General features: G+C 37.4%; 1 protein-coding gene across 5 annotated transcripts in view; it reads left to right on the plus strand.

The window, feature by feature from the left end:
• ITSN1 (intersectin 1) overlaps positions 1-16,787 on the plus strand; it is a 209,368-nt gene that overhangs the window by 49,636 nt on the left and 142,945 nt on the right. For all 5 annotated transcript variants that reach the window (XM_027583377.2, XM_027583373.1, XM_027583375.1 and 2 more), the window contains exons 2-3: positions 13,443-13,502; positions 15,650-15,742. In XM_027583377.2, the coding sequence (XP_027439178.1) occupies positions 13,475-13,502; positions 15,650-15,742 (121 nt within the window). In that variant the 5' untranslated portion in view covers positions 13,443-13,474. The remainder of the gene's footprint in view (positions 1-13,442; positions 13,503-15,649; positions 15,743-16,787) is intronic.

Genomic DNA, 16,787 nt, shown 5'->3' on the forward strand with positions numbered 1-16,787 from the left:
AATAGTTATCCTATCTCATTGTGGTTTTGATTTGCATTTCCCTGATGATTAGTGAGGTTGAGCATCTTTTCTTATGGCTGTTTGCCATCTGTATATCTTCTATGTAAAATGCCTAGTCAGGTTCCTTTGCCCTTTTTTTTTTTTTTAACATACACTGTCATATTAGTCTCAGGTGTACAGTATATTAATTCAACAACTCTATACATTACTCATTGCTTTCCACAGTAAGTGTCATTACCATCTGTCATCATACAGTTTTATTACAGCATTGTTGTCTTCCCTGTGCTATACTTTCCATCTTTGCGATGTATTTTTTATAACTGGAAGTTTTTGTCTCTTCAATCCCCTATATCTGTTTCACCCCCCCCCCCACCACCTGCCCTCTGGCAACCATCTGTTTATTCTCTGTATTTAAGAGTTTGTTTGTTCATTTGTTTTTTTAGATTCCATGTGCAGGGAAAGTCATATGGTATTTGTCCTTCTTTGTCTGACCTGGTTCACTTATCATAATGAGATGTCCATGTTACCACAGATGGCAAGATCTCATTCCTTTTTATGGCTGGGTAATATTTCCAAGTGTGTGTGTTGTGTACACACCCCACATCTTCTTTATCCATTAATCTGTGGATGGACATTTGGGTTGCTTCCATATCTTGGCAATTGTAAAGCTGCTGTAAATACAGGGGTGTGTATGTCTTTTGAAATTAGTGTTTTCAGTTTCTCTGGGTCAATACCCAGTAGTGGAATTAACAGATCATGCAGTATTTCTATTTTTAATTTTTTGCGGCACCTCCTTACTGTTTTCTGTATTCGGTAGTGGCTGCACCAATTTATATTCCTACCAACAGTACAGAAGGGTTCCTTTTTATCCACATATTCACCAACACTTGTTACTTGTCTTTTTTTTTTTAAAGATTTTATTTATTTATTTGAGAGAGAGAGAGAAACAGCATGAGAGGGGAGAAGGTCAAAGGGAGAAGCAGGCTCCCCGCTGAGCCGGGAGCCCGATGTGGGACTTGATCCCAGGACTCCGGGATCATGACCTGAGCCGAAGGCAGTCGCTTAACCAACTGAGCCACCCAGACACCCATTATTTGTCTTTTTGATTCCAGTCATTCTGAAAGGTATAAAGTTATATCTCATTTTTTTGATTTGCATTTCTCTGATGATTAGTAATGTTGAACATCTTTTCATGTGTCTGCTGGCCATCTTTATGTCTTTAGAAAAATATGTATTCGGGCCCTCTCCCCATTTTTTAATCAGATTTTTTTGGTGTTGAGTTGTGTAAGTTTTTTTTTTATTTTATTTTTATTTTATTTTATCTTTTCCCATTCAGTAGGCTGCCTGTTAATTTTGTTGGTTTACTTTGCTGTGCAAAAGCTTTTTATTTTGGTGTAGTCCCAGTAGTTTATTCTTGCTTTTGTTTCCCTTGCCTGAGGAGACATATCTAGAAAAATGTTGCTAAGGCTGACATCAAAGAGATTACTGCCTATGTTTTTTTCTAGTTCTGTGGTTTCAGATGTTACGTGTAGGTCTTTAATCCATTTTGAGTATATTTTTGGGTATGGTGTGAGAAAGTCGTCCAGTTTCATTCTTTTGCATATAGCTGTCCAGTTTTCTCAGCACCATTTATTAAAGAGACTGTCTTTTCTCCAGTCTTGCCTCCTTTTGTTATAATCAACCATATAAGCATGAGGTTATTTCTGGGCTCTCCATTCTGTTCTATTCATCTGTGTGTTTTTTTGTTAGTACCATACTTTTTTGATTACTAGAGCTTTGTAGTATATCTTGAAATCGGGGATTGTGATACCTCCAATTTTCTCCTTTTTTTCTTAAGCTTGTTTTGGCTCTTCGGGTTCTCTCCTGGTTCCATACAAATTTTTGTATAATTTGTTCTAGTTCTGTGAAAACTTGCGTTGTATCTGTAGATTGCTTAATTTTTTAATTGAATTATGTGTTTTTGCTATTGAGTTGTATGAGTTAATTGTAGACTTTTTTTTAAGATTTATTTATTTATTAGAGAGTGTGTGTGCATGTGTGAGTGGGACAGGGGGCAGAGGGAGAGAGACTCCTTCCTCAAGCAGACTCCCCACTGAACACAGAGCCTGACATCGGGCTTGATCCCAGGACCCTGAGATAATGACCTGAGGCAAAATCAAGAGTTGGACATTCAACCAGCTGAGCACCCAGGCGCCCCAATTGTAAACTACTTTTTTTTTTTAAAGGTTTTATTTATTTATTTTAGAGAGAGAGGGCTAGTGAGGAGGGGCAGAGGGAGAGGGAGAAAGAATCCAAAGCAGATTCCAAAGCTGGAGTGCAGAGCCTGATGTGGGAATCAATCCCATGACCTTGAGACCAGGACCTGAGCAAAACCAAGAGTCAGATGCTTAAATGACTGAGCCACTCAGGCACCCTTGTAAACTTCTTAATAGCAAGGATCATGCTAATAATTCCTCACCTAAGCCGACTCCATAATTTTGGCATAATGTGTACACCATTATCTCTGATTCTGGGAGTGGAGCTTCATGATGTCATTTGAATGAGATGAGGATTTAGAAATCAGCTCAAATTTTAAAACAGTCTTGAAATGCTTCAATGAGGGCATAAAAATTACTGACACAAGCCCCTTCTTTATGTGTTGGATCGGTATAGCTTTATATTGTCCATGGGAAGAAAAACGTTTCTTGAGTAAATGAGTAAGACTTTGGAGAGAGGATGTATTTGAAAGGTAGGGGCTTATTTTCAAGTACGATCTAAATAGGGATGATTATCTGATCATAAATGAGAAGAATATGAAAATATTAAATATGTTAATGCTCAGACATGACAGTAAAAAAACCTGCTTCTTTTCAGTTATTTTAACATTTGAAAATTTGGCTACATCTAGAAAGGATTTATAGTCTGGAAATTTGAATGAAAAGGCCTTATAAGATAAAATATCTAGCCAAATGCTGTTACTTTAGAATTGGAGGGACTGAAGTTTACATCTCTCACATTATTCTAAATTTGTGTTTTAACTATATATTTTAGTTTATTTTTATAGTTATGGCAGTGAATGCAGTTTTAATTTTTTTCTGAAAAGCCTTTATAATTCGCCTCTAGGGGTATATATATCTTCCTCACACAAACCAAATGCTGATTCCGTGAGGCTTCATATCTACTCTTACATTGTATTCAAATTTTGTTTATATACTTAAGGATACTTTGATGTTCATATTTTTTCACTTAATTGGCCTTAGGATATATGCAGAATTTGATCTTTGATCTGTGTTTACAGAGATGGACCAGCTTTTAATTGGTGGCCTTTTTAAGAATACCTGGTTTTTATTCTATACTTCCTAGACTTTTATCTCCACTTCAGTGAAATTGAAAATCAGAATATAGCTGTTATGTGCATTTATTATTTAGGCATAAAGGTATTTGGAAAACCCACTAGTCTTTGTGTATTTAGTAAAGGGATTCATTACAAAATACACTGGACATAGTGAAATTAAGATGAATATTTTCTATTTTCTAGTAAAGCATTTTGGTTTCATTCAACATAGACTATACCCCATCCCACCCCACTTCTGTTAAAAAAAAAATTTTTTTTTTAAATAAATTTTCTCTGTCACCCTTACTAAATAAGGATTCAGAATCATAATCTTAGACCTGCCACTTAATTAGATTAAACATTCTTGCTCAAAAGCCTTATTGTTCATCGTTTGTTCTGTCTCTTCAATTAAGTTTTTAAATTGGGCTTAAGGTTGCCTTTTTGTTGTTGTTTTAATTATAAAATACTCGTTGGGAGTTACTGGCCCTAAGTACTTTTCTCACATGATAGTCCAGCGTAGATATTCTGACTTCGTATTGAACTGCTAGGATTGCAAAACTCTTTTCTTTTATTCATAGGGTGTTTTTGTACCTGTGGCTTATGAGTTTTTTCAACTTCATCGAGATATAATTGAACTACACTAAACTGCATATGTTTAAAGTGTGCTGTTTGATCAGTTTTGATATATGCATGTACCTGTGAAACCATCACCTTTCCCCAAAGTTTCCTTGTGCCTCTTTGCTCCTTTGTAATCTGTCCCTTCTTCTACTCCTATCTCCTGGCAAGTACTGGTTGGTTTTCTGTCACTACAGATTAGTTTATATTTTCTAGAATTTTTACACAAATCGAGTCATACAGTATATATATACCCCCTGGTTTTTTTGCATAGCATAATAATTTGACGTTCATGCATGTTAGGGCTTGTAGCACCAGTTGGTTCCTTTTTATTTCTAAGTAGTATCACAGATATGTCACTGCTTATTCATTCATCTGTTGATTGACTTTTGGGTTTCTAGTTCTGGCTCTTAAAAATAATGCTGATATGAATGCTTGTATAGAAATATTTGTGTGGGGGCGCCTGGGTGGCTCAGTTGTTAAGCGTCTGCCTTCACCTCAGGTCATGGTCCCGGGTCCTGGGATCGAATCCTGCATTGGGCTCCCTGCTTGGCGGGAAGCTTGCTTCTCCCTCTCCCACTCCCCCTGCTTGTGTTCCCTCTCTCGCTGTATCTCTCTCTGTCAAATAAATAAAATCTTAAAAAAAAAAGGAAATATCTATGTGGACATAAATTTTCATTTCTTTTAGCTAAATACTTAAGAGTGGCTAGATCCAGTGGGATCTCTACAACTTTTTGTTTCTTTCTTATGTAGGCTCCACACACAGCGTGGAGCCCAACACCAGGCTTGAATTCATGGCCCTGAGATCAAGACCCGAGCTGAGATCAAGAGTCAGACATTTAGGGGCGCCTGCGTGGCTCAGTCGTTAAGCATCTGCCTTCGGCTCAGCTCATGACCCCAGGGTCCTGGGATCGAGCCCTGCATCGGGCTCCCTGCTCCGTGGGGAGCCTGCTTCTCCCTCTCCCGCTCCCCCTGCTTGTGTTCCCTCTCTAGCTGTGTATCTCTCTGTCAAATAAATAAATAAAACCTTAAAAAAAAAAAAAGAGTCAGACATTTAACCAACTGAGCCACCCAGGCACCACTGTACAACTTTCTAAGAAAAGTACATTTTTTCCATGCAATTGTAGCATCTTACATACCTGTCCGCAGTACAAGAGAATCCTTGCTAGCACTTGGTATGGTCAGTCTTTTTCATGTTTGCCATCCCAGTGGAAATATGGTGGCATATCATTGCAATTTAATTTCCCTAATGGCTTATAATGTTGAGCATCTTTCCATGTGTTTATTGGCCATTTCTATAAGTTAATTTGTGAAGTGTCTGTTCATATCTTTTGACCATTTCCTCACTGAGTTGTCTGACTTTTTTTTTTTTAAGTTAAAAAAAGTGCCTATTTGGGAATAGCAAAATTGCAGTTCAGGATAAGCAGGCTCTGGTGAACAATAGGCAAATATGTCTTACTATTTTTAAGTTGTAAGAGTTCCTTATATATTCTGAATATAGTTTCTTTGATGATTGTGTTGCATATGTTTTTTTCCTGCTTTATAGCTTTCCTTTTTGTCTTTGTAATGGGACTTCTAAAGAGCTAACTTTTCATTTTGATGAAACCCAACCCCCCCTTTTTGATAAATAAATCATGCTTATTTGTGTCCTAAGAAATTATTGTCTAGCCCAGGGTCATGAAGGTATTCTCCCATCTTTTAGAATTTTAATGTTAAACTATATGGTTTTAAATTAGTCCAAATTTAAATTTTAAAATTTTGACCCATTTTGAGTTAATTTTTGTGCATAATATGGAGTTAGGATCAGTGTTTTTTTTTTTTCTTTTTTTCCACATGGGTTTTCAGTTGATCCACTTCTGTTTGTCAAAAAGCCCTTTTTTCCCTCCAGTGATTTGCCTTTGTTACTTTACTAAAAATGAATTCACCAAGCATGTATAAGTCTATTTCTGAACTCTTGTTTTCTGCTCCATTGATCTGGTATGTCTCCCTTTACACCAGTTCCAAAGGTCTTGATTACTGTTGCTTCATAGTAAATCTTGAAATCAGGTAGGGTAAGTCCTCCAATTTTGTTCTTTTTAAAAACTGCTCTGGTTATTCTAGGTCCTTTGCATTTCCATGTAAATTTAATATGAGCGTATTTAGTTTCTACTGAAAAGCCTGCTGCAGTTTTGATTAGAATTGCATTGAATATACAGACCCATTTGGAGAGAATTGCAATTTTAAAGAATATTGAATTTTCTAATCCATGAACTTAGTATCTCTCTCCATTTATGTAGGTCTTCTTTAATTTTCCCCCCGAGTATTTTATAGTGTTCAATGTTAGAGGCCTTGGATGTCTTTTGTTTTTTTTGTTTGTTTGTTTTTTAAGTAAGCTCTATGCCCAACGTGGGGGTTGAACTCAGGATCCTGAGATCAAGAGTTGCAAGCTTTACAGACTGAGCCAGCCAGGCACCCCTGGATGTCTTTTTTTTTTTTTAAGATTTTTTTTTTTATTTATTAGAGAGAGAGAGAGAGAGCACAATCGGGGGAGCGGCAGGCAGAGGGAGAAGCAGGCTGTCTGCTGAGCAAGGAGCCCAATGCAGGCGGGACTCGATCCCAGGAACCTGGGATCATGACCTGAGCTGAAGGCAGACGCTTAACCGACTGAGCCACCCAGGAGCTCCCCTGGATGTCTTTGTTAAATTTATACCTAGGACTTTTACATTTTTTTGGCACTACTGTAAATGGAATTGTTTGTCTCATTTCACTTTCCAACTATTTGTTTCCAGTGTATGAGAATTCAGTTGATTTTTAATATGTTATTAACCTTTTATCTTGCAATTTTGCTACATCACTTTGCAAAATCAGAATTTGCTAAATTTACTTACTATATTTAGTAGATTCCTTGGGGTTTTCTGTAAGTAGGGAGGGTTTTGTTCTTTTCCAATCTTTTAGCTATTATTTTGCTGTTTTTCTTACCTTATTTCAGTGGTCAGAACCTCCAAAACAGTGTTGAATAGGAGTGGTAAGAGCAGATTTCTCTGCCTTCTTCCTATCTCATGGGGAGAAATTCAGTCTTAAACCATTAACTATGATGTTAGCTGTAGGTTTTCATAGATGCCCTGTATCTGAGGAAGTTTCCTACTAATCCTAATTATTGTGAGTTTTTATCATTATTGGGTTTGAGTTTTTGTCAAAAGCTTTTTTCCCCACATTTATTGAAATGATCATATTGGGGTTTCTTGCTTTATTCTTTTGATATGATAGATTACATTAAGTGGTTATGAAATGGTAAGCAAATCTTGCATTTCTGGGATAAACCCTACTTGGTCATGTTTTATTATCCTTTTTGTGTATTATTAAGATTAAATTTTTAATATCTTCTGAAGGATTTTGGCATCTGTATTCCTTCGGGTCTTATAATTTTTTGGGGGGAGTATCTGTCAGTTATTAGCATTATTCTGGCTTCAAAACATGAGTTGGGCACGGATCCCTCTGTTGTTTGAAAAAATTTGCATAGTTTCCTTGACTGTTTGATAGAATTCACCAGTTAAACCATCTGAGAATACAGTTTTTGTTTTTGGGAAGGGTTCTATTAATAAAATCAGTTTCTTTCATCATAGGACTATATGGATATTCTATTTCTTGTTGAATCAATTTTAGTAAATTTTATTTTCCAAGAAATTTGTTCATCCACATTGTCAAATTTGTGGGCATAAAGTTGTTTTTAGTATTTCTTACCATTTTAATATGTTTAGGATTAGAGGTAATTCTGAACTGATTTGTGTTCTCTGTCTCTTTTAATCAGTCTCAGAAAGGGTTTGTCATTTTTTTTTCCCAAGGAACCAGATTTTGGTTTCATTAATTTTCTCTATTGTCTGTCTTTTGAAAAATTTCTTTTATATCTGCTCATATCTTTTATTATTTCCTTCCTTCTACTTGTTTACATTGCTTTTTTTCCCTCAGCTATTATCTTCTTCAGTATTTAGACCATTAAAATTTAATGTAATTATTGGTATGTTAGAATTAGATCTGCCATTTTATTGTTTGTTTTGTTGTCCTCTTTTTTATTCTTCTCTTTTCCTGCCTTTTTAAAATTGAGTAATTTTTAACATTCTCTTTTCACTTATCTATTGACTTTATGGGTATTCTCCTTTGTTTTTTATTTTTATTTTTCTAAGTAGTCATTCCGGGGATTAAATGTATTTATCTAACTTTAATAGTCTGCTTACAGGTAATATTATACTACTTCAAATAAAATGCAGAAGGCTTGCAACCACGTAAGTCCCTTACTCTTACCACACAGACCTTTCTATTAAAGTTGTCATAGATATTACATTTATATACATTGAAAGCCCTACTGGACAGTATTACAATATTTGCTTTCAACAGTCTACATATCTTAAGGAGATTTATAGGAAAAATATAATTTTATATTTACCCAGATATTTACCATTTCTGTTCCTCTTCCTTCATTCTTGAAGGTCTAAGTTTCTCTCTAAAATTTCCATGCATTCTTTTTAAACTGGTTTTTTTCTTCTCTGCTGAGACCTTGTGTATTTTCAGTCATTTCATTTGTGTTTACCTTTGCCTCATGGAACATAGGGATAATAGCTGCTCTAAAAAGTCTTCGTGATAATTTCGGTGTTTGTATCGTCTAGGATTTGGGATCTCTTGATTATGGGCTTTCCTTTCTTTGAGAATTTGTGAGATTTTCCTAGTTCTTTGTATGTTGAGTAATTTTGGATTACATCCTGGGTATTGTAAATTTCATGTTAGGTTCTGTGCACTGTATTAATCCCCTGCACAATGCCGGTGTTTGTTTAAGCAGGTCTTCATCCTGATTAGGTTCAAACTACAAGTTCTGTGTGCTTTGTGCACACAGAGGTTCCATTGTAAGATCAATTTTCACAACTTTTGCTGTGCTACTTTTGTTTTGTCCTGCAGCTCAGGTGTGAACCTGAGTCTTATGGGAGTTCATTTATAGAATCACCTGATCCTTACATTCTCCTGCCCAAAGCAGCCATTTTTATTACTTCCTTTGGACAGAAAGACTGGGTTTCTATCAGAGTGAGTTACTGTTTGCTCCTCTGCCTCACTGAGTAACTCCATGTCTGGGCCCACCCTTAGGGCAGAGCTGCTAGGGAAGAGTGAACAAAAATGGGGGGAGCTTTTGACTCTCTTCTACAATCTGTCTGCTTTTCTTTTTACTGTCCTCAGGGAGTTGCTTTTTAAAATTTTTGCCCAATTTTTAGTTTTAAGTGGGACAGAGGGCCTGTAGTGGGCAGATACTATTTTATTTTAGCCAAACTGGAACTCTGATTTTTGACATTTAGAAATCTTGGATATGTGGTATATTTTTTTAATATATTATTTTATTTTTTCAAATCATAGTAATACATACAACCAATATATATAAAGGTAGGAACAAAATACCTTGAACCAAGATGTTATCACCATGGTTTGTCTATATAGCATAGAACTGAAAAGAAGGTGGGATTGCAAAGTTTGGTCCATTTGCTTCATCTGTGTGTTACTACATTTGTCTGGGGTTCCCTAGGAACTGAGCAGAACCTATTTGTGAATGGCATTTGAAGTCCCTGTGGTTAAAAGAAATGTATGTGGGACTATTCCAATCTTATCCTTAAACCAGCATTTGGACTTCTGTGTTAGTAAATAAATCTGGAAGGTACATTTTCATACCTCAAAGTGGCTTAGTTTTTATTAGGTCCATTCCTTACCAATATCCAGCTGAGACCAGTGACAATTAAGGAACAGGGGAAGAAAGAGACAGAAGGGCATTAGTTTTTAAGTGTAGGGCACAGATTGGGGTTGCAGTGCATTCCCTTGTCACTGTGAGATGATGGGGAAGCAGAGAGGGAGGTTAGAAGGGTCAGAAGACAAATTTTGTCTAACGTTGCTCGTAATAGGTGAATGCTTTTGTGGAAGAGGTTCACAGAGGGTGGGGAATTATTTCCTGAATTCTAGGAAGGATGGTGAACAGCTAATACTCGTAAATGTTTTGCAGGGAGCTGCTGAGGATTACAATATACTTTGGACCATAGGAGTTGTTCTACTTTGCCAGACTGTGACTCTCTCAAAATAGCTGTAAAATATTTAAAGTGAGGTATATAATTATTATATCTATAGAAAAGTGACAGTAGTCTGTGCTTTCGTTATTATGGTTTAGTATTGATGATGCTAATTTCATAACCCAAATTGAGGAATATTTGATCTTTCTCTGTGGAATGGTTTTAGTAAAAGGAATTATTTGTTCCTTCAAACACACCCCTAAAATTATTTTTTCTTGGGATCTTTTTACTGTTAAATTTTTACATTTCCATTTATTTCTTGGTCTATTAAGTGTATTATACTTTTTTAAAAGATCATTGTGGAAATTTATAGTAAGGTAGAAATACATCTATTTTCTCTTGATTCTCTGTTGCATAGAATTATGCATAACATTTTCTTAAGCAAAAATTCTGAAGAAAATATGAGCAAATTGGACCTAGGTATGTAGTAAAAGAGTAGCATGCATATCTGAGTTGGGTTTATTACATAAATTCCAGGATAATTTATATTAGGAAATCTATCACTATAATTTAGTATGCTACTTAAGAAAGAAATACATGGTCATCTTATTAAATACTCAAAAAAAAAAAAAAAAGCCTCTGAACAGATTTAGCAGCCATTTCTAAATGAAAATTGTAAGTCAAATAAGAATAATAGGAAACTGCCTAAATGTGGTAAAAGCTATTTACCAAAACAAAACAGCAAATATAACTATTCCTAACCTATTTCATTGGTTATGAAATATCAGAACCATCAGCATGACAGTCAAGGGCAATATAAAAGTTCCTGCTATCCTGGCTATTATATAGCTTTGCTTTATTGGTTTGGGCACATAATGTAACCTTAAATTCTTTATTCCCAGAGGATGTAGATCTAGAAAACCGGAAAGACTCATCTGAGAGACTTAGCACCAATAAGAAAGTGGCTGGGTACCAAGAAGATCATTAAATCAATTACTTTTCTTTATTTTGCAATAAATAGTAAAGAAGGGAAGTAGAACAGAACAGAATGTTTTTCTCATGTTATATATATATATATATATATATATATATATATATATGAAATAATTGCCTTACTGTGGTTTTAAAAATAAGAGCTTACTGCTTTTGTAAAGCTCAACAAAAAACAGGTATGATCTGTCAGTTTAAAGAGCATTATGAAGATTAAGTGAGATGAAACACATTAAAATTTTCTAGAAAATTACCGGGGCACCTGGGTGGCTCAGTCAGTTGAGCGTCTGACTCTTGATTTTGGCTCAGGTCATGATCTCAGGGTCCTGGGATCGAGCCCTGCATCAGGCTCCCTGCTCAGTGGGCTGTCTGCTTGTCCCTCTTCCTCTGTTCCTCCTCCCGCTCTCTTTCCTTCTCTCTCTCAAATAAATAAATAAAATCTTTAAAAAAATTTGCTTCCCTACACAGTGTATTGAGTGAGAAATAGTGGAAGAAGAGAATAGCAGTCATAGTTTCTAAAGAGAACTGGCAGGAAGACGTAGCCTGCTTCAGAACTGGAGCCAGAACCTCCTCTGCCCCCACACTTAAATATGGCTGCTTGACCACATGTGTTTTCTCTTCTTCTTCCATAAAGTCTGCAGTGATCACACCAGAAGCATAGCAGATGTTAACTCACAGGGAGAAAGATAACAGTGGAGAAGACAGTGAGCAAAAGTTTTTAAGAATTTTCTGGAACCAGAGAGTGAACAGAATGGTAACTGAGTTCAGAGAAAGGTGCAACCTAGTGCCTACAGAGGGCCGATAAAGATGGAGGACAAGTCAGCTGGCCCCAGGAATGTCTTGACAGGCTTCAGAGTGTTTGGTGGCTGCCAAAGACGGAGGTCAGTTCTGCAGCTGAAATGGAAGTTGTTTAAAAATCTGTATCCAGATCTTTTGGAATGTCTTCTCCTGCATCCCCAGCAGACAGGTGACTTCTTCAGTCCTGTTTTTCCTAGAACCAGAGAGGCTGCTGACCAGAAGGGTGAAGCTTGGGGCTGAAGATAAAGGGCATATGTGTTAGCATATATTTGGAAGTGTAGGCCCCTTCACATCTTCCTTTCTTTTCCGTTCTTCCCCCAAAGCCAGCACCCTTCCGTACACTTCTGTCTGGTTAAACTGAATGACTTCAGCAAAGAGATCTCTGCATACTGATGTTTGGAGGTCTCTTACTGAAATGTGACTGGACACGTCTGACCATTGTATGCAGAAGCCCATCTGTCAACAGACCTGGCACCCATGCCCATTTTTTTAGTGCCTTACTCTTAAATATGAAGAAGCAACCAGGGATCACCAGATACCTGAGGAAAGCCTCAAAAGTGAGAGAGACCCAAAACAAACAATCAGCCAACAAACAAAAAAGAAATCAAATGATATAAGAGACAGAAGAAAATGAAAGAGCAAAATACTCCCTCCTCATCCCCTTCCCCCAGTAAAAAAAATCAGGAGAGTAAAAGTTGTGTCCATTAAAAGAAAAGACAGGGCAGTAGGAATAAAGAGTTGAGAACAAGAAAGAGCTTTTGGAAGTTTAAAAATATGATAGTTGGGGGAAAAAATCCACGGACAGATTGGAATATAAAATTGAAGAGTATTAGGGCAGGGGACTGTCATTTTAAAAATCTAAATGTATCTACATTGTTTAATGTATGAATATTTAGTACTCGTTTTTAACTATATGCATCTACCATGTTGTTAAGCATAAGGATGATACTCATTATGGATTATTTTTGTTGGGGAAGAAGACAGGGTTGGTTTCACATCGGCTGTTCATGATGGGATTTTGGAGCGTTGGGTTTGTGTTTGGTATTCTGGACATTAGTACAATATACATTGGTTACAACCTTTCGCAAAATCGGCAGTGCTTTTCAGGGGTAGAACACAGGCTGTGGGGTGTGCTGGCCCTGCTCAAATCCAGCCCTGCCACCAGATGTGTGGTATTGCTCGAATCACTTCATCTCTCAGGTTCTCGTTTTCCTCTTCTGTAGTGAGGGAATGGAAGTCCTTTGTGTGTCTCACCTGTATCATAGGGCTGTGACGATGAAGGGATAAGAGCTATAAAGTACCTATAACAGTGTGCAGCGTGTACTACGTGCTCATTAAAAGAAGCCGCTGTTAAAACCACCAAGCAGATGGGCTGGTATATGTAGATGGCGAAGAAAAGCATATATTTAAAGAGTAACAAACAACAGTCATGATGTAACAGGCTGTCCTGAGCTAATAGTGTCACTCACAAGACTGACAGCCTCTTGTTGCCAGAGAGTCTTGCATCAGCGTTCCCCAGTGCCTGTCATTGTACCTGGCGCTAAGACACTGCAGAGAATGAATGAATACACTGGTTGTAACTTTGATTTGTAGTGCTGTTCCCGAGCGCTGGTACTGCTGTCAGTTTCTGATCACTAAAGACAGCGTGTTAGTGTGTTTATATGTATATAGGAAACGAAGTTTTCAGAAACTTAAATGTTGTATTTCAATTACAGGCGTCGATTAGCAAGGTAAAAGTGACAGAACCATGGCTCAGTTTCTAACACCTTTCGGAGGTAAGTTTTCAAAGATTTTCCTTTTTTAATGTATTCGAGACCTTTTTCTTTTTTCTTTTCTTTAAAGTAGGCTCCATGCCCAGTGACCCTGAGATCAAAAATCACATGCTCTACCGACTGAGCCAGCCAGGTGCCCTGAGATCCTCTTTTTTTTTTTTTTTTTGAAGATTTTATTTATTTATTTGAGAGAGAGATAGCAAGAGAGAACAGAGCAGGAGGGAGGGGCAGAGAGAGAAGCAGACTCCCCGCTGAGCAAGGAGCCTGACTCAGGGCTCCATCCCAGGACCCCCTGGATCATGACCTGAACCCAAGGCAGACACTTAACTGACTGAGCCAGCCAGGCACTGCTCTGAACCCTATTTTTAATATTGTTTCATCTGGATTCCTTGGAAGCAACTCCCAGGCATCATTTCATTTCACCCACAAATATTTTAGCATGTGTTTCTGAAAGATGTGAACACTCTTAAAGACATAACTATGATACCATTATCATACTTATAAAATTCACAGTAATTCCTTAACATCCTCAACTATCAAGTCAGTGTTAGAATTTCCCTGATAGTCTTCAGACCTTTTTTTTGTTATGGTTTGTCGGTTCAATTCAGGGTCCAGACATTGCTCTCAGTTTATGTGTCTCCTCTGCCTTTCACTGTTTTCTCTTCACATTGTATTTGTTGGAGTGACTGAGTCATTTATTCTGTACTTTTCCCAAAGCCTGAATTGGAAGCAGGACATTTGTTTTACTTTATCTGCTTAAAACATACGAATCTTCATAAAATGGTTTTTTCAGGTAATTTTTCCTAATATTATGATGCAAGTGTTAAGTACTAGTTTTGCTTACTGGCCAGGTTTTTGTTTTGTTTTGTTTAAAGAGAGGGCGCCATTATTATGGCTGCCTTTTGGCAACTGTCTAATCCAGTCATGAGGAGAGTGAGGCACAAATCACCACCCCTCTGATCACATCTGTCAAAGTCCCTGTGGAATTCCAGCACAGAGCCCTGCAAAGTTTTCACCACCATTAGCATTATTATTTTATTTTTGTCCCTCTTCTTAGTTACTGGGCAGGTTTGTGTTCTGTTGTGTTTTTGCTTTTGCTTTTGTTTATAATTCTGGGGACTGATTTCAACAGGGCAGTAGAAGTTGCAGGATTACAAAGCCTCTGAGAAGGGATCCTATCTTTTTTCGGTCCCTATGGTGTCTCTGATGTCTGACACAGTGACTGGCATGTAGGAGGCAGCCAGGAACTATGTTTCCAGCGACTGACTGAATCTCAGTCTTCCTGTCACTGTCCGACTGGACGACGTGGAGAGGGGAGGCACGACATTGAGACATTTTACTTTTGTGCCGGTCACATTCGTATTTTGTATGAAACATACGTATTGCCGGTTCCACCTTTTTTGGAGAGTATCCGAACTTTTGAAGGTCTTCCATCTATGTAATCTAAAATTATTTTGATGACACTGAGGAGACCTAGGACGAAAGTGAGGAAGATCTCAGAAGTGAAGGGGCATCTGGTCAGTCTTAGAGCTGAAACTGAAGGAGAACCCAAATCCCATTCTCTTCAGTTTGCCTTTATCTTTTTCCAGGATACCCATTTTTAAACAGATCTTTATTGAGGTATAGTTTACATACCATAAAATTCACCAGTTTTCACCAGTTTTAACTGTACAATTCAGTGACTTTTAGTAACTTTACAGAGTTGAGTAATCATCACTACCATCCAGTATTTCAGTATTTTTGTCACTCCAAAAAGATTTTCATGGAATCGCTTGCAATACGAATTGTGAAACTCTGCTTCATTCCTTTCTCCTGTGACATTTAAAACACCTGAGAATCTAGTTTTAAATTGGTTTGTTGTTTGAGTTTATGTAAATAAATGGCTATTAACTTATGTCTCTATATAGTCCTGCTAGCTACAAGATTACGGGATAAGTTTTTTTAAAAAGTGTGCCGGTATCTTTCTTATTTTGGCCTGTTTTACTTTTAGTTTTCTAGCTTATATGCATAACTTCCAAGGACAAACAGATGTTAATTAATCAAATAATTGATAACATAATGAAAGAATTTGGAAGTACTAGGGAGATAGTGCATGTGAGCACTTCGTTATTCTTTTTGCATTGAATAATTTTTTTTTCTTTGTATTATAGGCAGCCTGGATATCTGGGCGATAACTGTAGAAGAAAGAGCGAAGCATGATCAACAGTTCCATAGTTTAAAGCCAATATCTGGATTTATTACTGGTAATTGGAATCTGTATTTTTATATTTTTACTTATCAGTGGTGCATAGATCTATGGAAAATCCATCTTGCAAAGCTAAGGTGGGCACATGTGACCCAGGTGGACATCTGCCTTAGCCTTGGGCCTGTATTTTTTCAGTTGCTTTTCCTGTACTGCATTCAAACCTGTTTGCATCCCTTTATGGATGTCAAGCCACTTGTTGTGGGCATAACACTGATGGGAATTGCTAAAGGTCAGTGGACCACGTTCTTTAAGTAGTAAAGCAATGGACTGTGCTCCTTGAGCTAAAATGCTTGTTTTAATTCTGATCTTGAACTGGTTTGGGAAATGTAAATAAATGAACAGATTCTGAATATTTAAAAAAAAACAACAGAATTCTCTTATTGTTCCTTTTGTACTTTGCCTTTTCTTTTTTTAAGATTTATTTATTTATTTATTCATTTGGGAGAGAGAGAGAGCATGCCCATGAGGGAGGGACGGGGGAGAGGAGGAGGGAGTGGGGCAAGAAGACTCTGTGCTGAGCACGGAGCCTGACATGGGGGCTGATCCCAGGACCCCGAGATCATGACTCCAGCTGAAACCAAGAGTCGGTTGCTGAACTGACTGAGGCCCCCAGGTGCCCCTGCCTTTTCTATTATCTTTTCTGTTTGGTTATTCTTCAGGAGATAGCTTTAGGAAAAATGGGATCTAGATTTCCTGGGGACTTGTGTGTGTGTGTGTGTGTGTGTGTGTGTGTGTATCACAGTTCTCTTTAAATTCTTAATTCTTAATTTTTTTTTAAAGATTTTATTTATTTATTTTGACAGAGAGAGAGAGAGCACAAGCAGGGGGAGTGGGAGAGGGAGAAGCAGGCTTCCCGCTGAGCAGGGAGCCCGACGCGGAACTGGATCCCAGGACCCTGGGATCATGACCTGAACCAAGGGCAGATGCTTAACCGACTGAGCCACCCAGGCACCCAATTCTTAATTGTTGTTGTGAATCTTGTAAACATTGTTACTTTTACTCCATAAATATAGCAGAAGCACTGACAATTTGAAGTGTAGATA

The sequence above is a fragment of the Zalophus californianus genome, chromosome 1, assembly GCF_009762305.2.
Source record: "Zalophus californianus isolate mZalCal1 chromosome 1, mZalCal1.pri.v2, whole genome shotgun sequence".
Lineage (NCBI taxonomy): Eukaryota > Metazoa > Chordata > Mammalia > Carnivora > Otariidae > Zalophus > Zalophus californianus.